Here is a 6,271-nt window from a genome sequence, read left to right as displayed (position 1 = left end):
GGGAAGGGAACAAAAAAAAACCCTACCTTTTTTTTTTTTTTTCCTCAGGACTCAATGAAATGTCAGTCTTCTAGGTCTTCTGCATTACTGCAGTTTTTCAGCTACCAGCTACACTTTATTTAGATTGACCATGAGTCAATTCACTAAGTACGGAGATTGACAGTTAGCTGGTTTCAGTTCAATTGTACCTCATGAAGAAAATTCACAGCAAAAGCTGTAAAAACTGCTCCAGTGAGGGTATCTGAAGCAGACTGACCTTAGGAAAGCATACTCTAAACCTGAGTTAAGCTGATATGCTCTTGGCTCAGTGGAAGGGCCATATGTTGGAGCAAGATCATGAGACTCATCATTTAGAATCAAGATTTTTAATAGATTGAATGTACGTCAGGTCAAGACTTAAATCCAAAGTTCAACAGAAAATGAGAAAAGATCACTGGGATTCATAAGAGGGAACAACTTTGTGCATCTGAATGCCTAAAATATTGAACAGGATATGTAGCTGATCTAATGATCACCTTATAAAAAGAGGCCTGGGGAAAAAGGGTTTTCTCTATGGACACAGTGCTGTGAGGCTATCAACTTTACAGGAGTAACAGGATGGGGAAGCAATGACATTTGTATATCAAAATATGAAGTTTAACAGGGGAAAAAAGAAACACTATGGAAATCCCATACTTGCATAATAAAAACACAATGCTAAGGCTGTACTATTAACTCCCAGTCTGAATACAACAGGGATTGGAAAATGTAAGAGAGATCACAGAAGCTGCAAAATTAAGACAGTAGTACTAAGAGATTTTCACTACTCACACGTAGGCTAGATCAATGTCTCATCTGGGTATGTGGACACTACATTTTTGGACTCAATAAATGACTCGCTTCCTATAAAGTCCTTAGTTTTCCTTACCTTAGAATGCATACAAAAAGATGCTATTCTAGACTGGGCCTTCCAGACCTAATTCCAAAGGAGTTAGTCAGACAGCTACTCTGTAATAGCAATATGATTAACATTGCAGCATGACAGAACATACCAAATGCATCCAGCATACAGATACCTGATATGCAATAAAGGAATTAAAGACAAGACAATAAAGAAAAGAACTCAGGAGTAGCCCAAATAACAAGAGCTTGCAAGCAGCTTGTAGGCTGTTCAAAAGCATTGTATAAGAAGCCCAGGCATGCTGTATGCCTCAATGCAAACAGGAAACAACGCCTCCACCCCATCCCATATGGCTTAATAGAAAAGTTAGGGATGCTGTCAACGGGCAATGGTCAGCACTGGAAACAATGAAAAGCTTACCCAAACAAGGAGGACAGTAAAGCTCATAAAATACTGCTGACGAAATGCAAACATAAAATTAAGGCTAAAAAGTAATTTGAAAAGCACCTTGTAAATTGCTGTTCTGGCTGATAGGTAAAGGTTCTTTAAATAGATGAAAACTAAAACATACAAAAAATATACCAAAAAAGACAACTACAGAATTGGAGAGACTACTTGATGCTAACAGTTTAAAAAGGGATGAGAAAGCCATAGCAGAGAAGATTGCCACACCTAACTCATTTTTCTTCAGCAAGAAATACAAGGTAAAACACCACAAGTATTGTATCAAATGAAGAATTTGGACCTGGGATGGCATTCACTTGAGAGTTCTCAAGGAATGCAAATATGAAAACTGCAGAACTGCTGGCAAAGGTATGCAGCTGTCACTATGAAGTGACACTATGCCTGATGAGAAGGAGTCTGCCAGTGTCACTTTCATCTACGAAAACAACTTGAGAGGACTCTGGAGCAGAGAAGTATAACTTCCCTCTCTGGAAGAGTCTATAATAAACAGTATGATCACTGGATCTTATCAAAACGTATGATCAGTGATCACATATGTGGATAAACACTGCTGGAAATTAGTAATCCTACCTCACTAATCTGATCAAGATGAATGAGTGTGTCAGTAAGAATACAGGTAAGGAGGATCAGTAGACATAGTGTATTTGGATTTTCAAAAAGCTTCACCAAAGGCTATTAAGGAAACTAAACTACCACAAACTATGCTTGGTGGAATCCTTTGGCTGGTAAAGAAATCTTTGTTGGTTAACTTTGTTGACCAATATGCTTTCAATATGCTTTCATTCTGGCATGAATCAAGATGGTTGCAATTTGCATAAGGAAGACAGGACAATGGGACTGAAGGACTGCTGGAACAACTAGGGCTAACAGAGACTGGGGTAATGCAGCACTGAATGTTAAAACAGAAAGGGTGTGACTCTCAGTGGATCAGAAATTTGTCTCTCCCTGTTCCACAACATCCTCCTACATGACAGAAGGATGTGAATTGCTTCAGGCCAAGGAAAGTACTAAACCTTGCTCTCCTACTTCTTGTATGAATGTGCCAACACATCACTATAATACACAGCTATGCAGTTCCTTCTCATAGAATCACAGAATAGCCTGGGTTGAAAAGGACCTTAAAGATCATCTAGTTTCAACCCCCCCTGCTGTGGGCAGGGTTTTAAATAAACGTCCCTCCATTTCACGTAGAGGTTGATACTTCTAGTATTCTTTAGGCAACTTACTTGGTAAAAATCTGAAGCCATCCAAATCTACTAAATATGTGTATTCGCCATCATAAATATATTAAATGGGCTTATTCATGCAACTGTGTTTAAGAGATATTTTGGCATTTTTGTGTCTTTAGATTTGATGTTCTTTTAAACATTCATGAGAGCTCGATGTTTTAACAATCATTAGACTTACCACAAAAAACTGCATAGCAGCACATATTCTCCAAATATGACATCTCAGCTAGTTCCCTCTAGCCTTATCTAGTAATCAAATGGAGACAATTTACCTTTGCTAGGCAACAAAGAAGTCAAGAATTCTAGAAAACCTTATAACCAGTGAGCAGCCAAAATCATGTACTAATTCTTCCTCACAAAAAAAAAAAAAAATTACAATTTGACTAAAAGGTAGAACTTCAGCTATTTAATTTCAGGGTCTTAACCATTAAAATAATAGTTATCTTTGCATATTTTCTATACTTTGCACAAGTTCCTACTAACCTGTCAAATTTTAACCTCTGTTAGGTTGGTACCAAGCTTAAACTTTACATTTTTATAGGGTCTAGCATCCAAGTTGGTTAAAACAGAGACTCTGTTATCTCTGGTTCCTCTAAACATAACAAGATATTTAAATGCTAGTATAGAAGTCTTTCTTTGCATACCCTAAGGACCCATGTGAGGTTATTATTCATCTGAAACAGGCACCAGAGAGAAAATAACCATAATCAGTCAAGTGACAGCCTCATTAAGAGCAGCAAATTATTTTTGTATTATAAACATGAAAAACAAGGGCTTGAAAAACATCCTTATGTCCACACCAAGAAGACAATCTATCTGGTGGAGTGTCATTGATATCTATAGCTTCTGACATTTTAATTCCAGAAACAAAAAAGCCTCTTCCCACCAAGATACTGCAACAGGCACTGCTCCCTATTCAAATAAAGAAAGTATTGTATCCCTTCTCCAAATCCATGACTGGAAAGCTCTATTGCTCTGTTCAGGAGACTACCAAAATGCTGTAGCGTCATTCAGAGCTGATTGCCTAATCTTGTGGGATCAGGTTGTATTTGCAGACAAGGAATACAGCTATTTTTTTTTAAAGAGTATGTCATTTCATCTATTTCCTTAGATCTATGACAGACTCTGTATTAGTTGCTATGTTTAAATCAAGCCTATGTGTCTTTCTAGAAAACACTTTTTAATCGCTTATGAATATGACATAGGCATTACTGAAAAGATTCTATGGCCTGTATCATGTACGCAGTCAGATACATCAATAAACAATTCCAAGTGACAAAAAACTTTCGTGATCACTTAAAAAACCCCTTTCAATTCACAATCACATTATCTGCAAATTCAGCTAGAACCCCCTATCTTATCGTGGGAGGAAAAAAATCCCCACCTTTCTAAAGCAATACCTTTTTCATAAGTTAAATTCACTTAAGTGTGTCATTTATGCTTTTAAAATAAAACTTTTTAACAGACGGGTCCTGGTGCAAGTGAATAAATGTTGCAGGAGAGCTACCACTGCTGACTGGCAAACCAGCCAAACAGATGAAAAATCCTTCAGCTTTCACTGTATCTTTCCAGAAAGCCTTAAAAATGGTATTAAACAGGACCTCAGAGAAAAGTTTTGTATCATTCACTAAATAATATAAAAAGTTTGACAGCAGTTCTAAAACATGCATGATCACAGATCAAAATCCATTTTTAAAGCGAACGCTTCAAGTGTCATTTGCTTTGCAAATCAAGTAGTTAACTAGATGCTAAGTCTCACAGACTGTTTTTGTTATAAATACAAACAAATTATGATTTTGATACAATCCTATTTATGAATGAATGAATGAAGTTCCTTTTCCCTGAATACAACAGAAGCCAAATAGCAGGAGACATCTTGCCTCACAACCCCAAGCTTCTTTCAGTCAACTATCAGCCCCAAACCCCAGTTCTTAGACTCTTCTCAGGTTTGCATTTTCCTGAGATGTCTTGGCTGCCTTCCACCTCAGCATTTGTAAATCTTTCCACATTCTTTCAAATACACAAATCTTCACAAAACAGCACATGAAATTGCTCCCTAGTTTTCTATTTTTTAATAGCGACATGTTTGGGCTAGAATTTCCTGGTTTTATCAAGTATGTGTTTCCATGAATAAATGTAGCCATCCCTTGTGATATGAGAAGTCGTGTGCATATTCGTCAGTTAACAAAACATAACAAAAATAAAGTATCTGCAACTGATATTAAAATAGCTGCAACTCTGAGATAGCCAAAACAATGCACCTGTGCATCTTATAAAGTTATTTCACTTTCAAATGCATCATGGGCTAAAGTTAACATAACTGAAGTCCCCATTACGCAGCTTAGTACCTGAAATATGTTTTTCCTGCTTTTTGGCTTCCTTCCCTCCACTGTGCAGTCACATCAGCTGGCTGAAGGTGCCCCTCAAAAATATGTTGCCAAAGGTAAAGACCTACATAAACGAAGATGGAGAATCTGAATGCATGGATCTTGCCTACTCAAGACTGACAGCAAATAAAGTATTTTTGGAAAATGAAAAAGCATAACAACATAAGAACTTGGGAAAAAAATGCAGAGATTCCTATACAATATGGACACTGTTTCCCAAATTCTGTGTGACCTGGAATTAGTTAAGATGTATTTTTCACACACCAGGGCATTTAAGAAGATTCTTTGTCAGTAGATTAAGATATATCACAGTACCACATATGTTAACATCTAATTCCGGTACACCTACCACTTAAAAATGAACAAATATTAACGAGCATTTTAACGACAGGCATATTTCTTTTAAACTTTCGTGAAACACATCAATTTTTTTTTTGTGATAGAATGCATCACCATGTAATAACGAAAGTCCAACTGAAGCTGGAAATTTTACATTTTCAAAAAAGCTAAAATGAGAACAATGATAGGTGTTCAGCAGTAGTTAAAAAGCTTGAGAGGACCTTGGCCCCCAGTTTACATAGAGACTTGGTGTCTTCTACAACAGAAGAATTTCCATGTTCATCAGTGGCACTAGTACTGCAGTACAGAAAATGCCTTATTTCTCAAAGTGTAAATGTGACAAAAATATTCTGTTATAGCCAAGTAAGAGGCCTGTCCTTGGTTGTAAGCCAGATTGGATTCAAAAAGTAACTTTCTCTGCCATTTGAACCATTTTCTTTGACAGATGTGAAAAAGAGCCTTGAATGAACTGATACAAAGAAACTGGAGTCTACCTACTCTTATACTGGTATTAACATAACTTTGAGTAACAGCTACCATTTCCTTAATGCTCTTCACATACAGATATCCGTATTTATTATTCAATCATATACATAAATTTCAGTCATTAAAAAAAAGCAGAGAGAAGTGCTGTATCAGAAAGACTGAGTTATTAATAGGCATTGATTACATGTGCTTACCAATTGCTGCTTTGCCCCAAATCTGTACTCTAAGACTGGTTTGTTCTAGGTGAGATCTTGCATTTTTTATCATCTCAAGATTAGCTTCGTATCTCTGCTGAGAAGCAACCCGTTCATTTTTTTCGTCCCCTTCCCATGGATTCCACTCCTCATTTCCCAAGGAAACATGATCTAAGAAACCGAAATGCGCGATTTGCATAAAAAAGAACACATTTACAAGTTTAGAAAACTCAAGAATTTTCTTGAATTCAGGATTTCAAGCAGTACAGGGAAACCCTCCCCCGCCGCCGG

General features: G+C 36.9%; 1 protein-coding gene across 1 annotated transcript in view; it reads right to left on the bottom strand.

The window, feature by feature from the left end:
• Positions 1 to 6,179, bottom strand: part of TMEM5 (transmembrane protein 5) — an 11,355-nt gene extending 5,176 nt beyond the window's left edge. Inside the window, exons 1-2 of the mRNA XM_010081786.1 lie at positions 5,981 to 6,179; positions 4,923 to 5,025 (exon numbers count right to left, since the gene is read on the bottom strand). Of these exons, the coding sequence (XP_010080088.1) occupies positions 4,923 to 5,025; positions 5,981 to 6,179 (302 nt within the window). The remainder of the gene's footprint in view (positions 1 to 4,922; positions 5,026 to 5,980) is intronic.
• Between the last annotated feature and the right edge of the window lie 92 nt (positions 6,180 to 6,271).

Source organism: Pterocles gutturalis, unplaced genomic scaffold, assembly GCF_000699245.1.
Source record: "Pterocles gutturalis isolate BGI_N339 unplaced genomic scaffold, ASM69924v1 scaffold51179, whole genome shotgun sequence".
NCBI classification, from domain to species: Eukaryota; Metazoa; Chordata; class Aves; order Pterocliformes; family Pteroclidae; genus Pterocles; species Pterocles gutturalis.
Note: the sequence above shows the minus strand (reverse complement) of the source record. Positions and strands in the feature narration are given on the sequence as shown.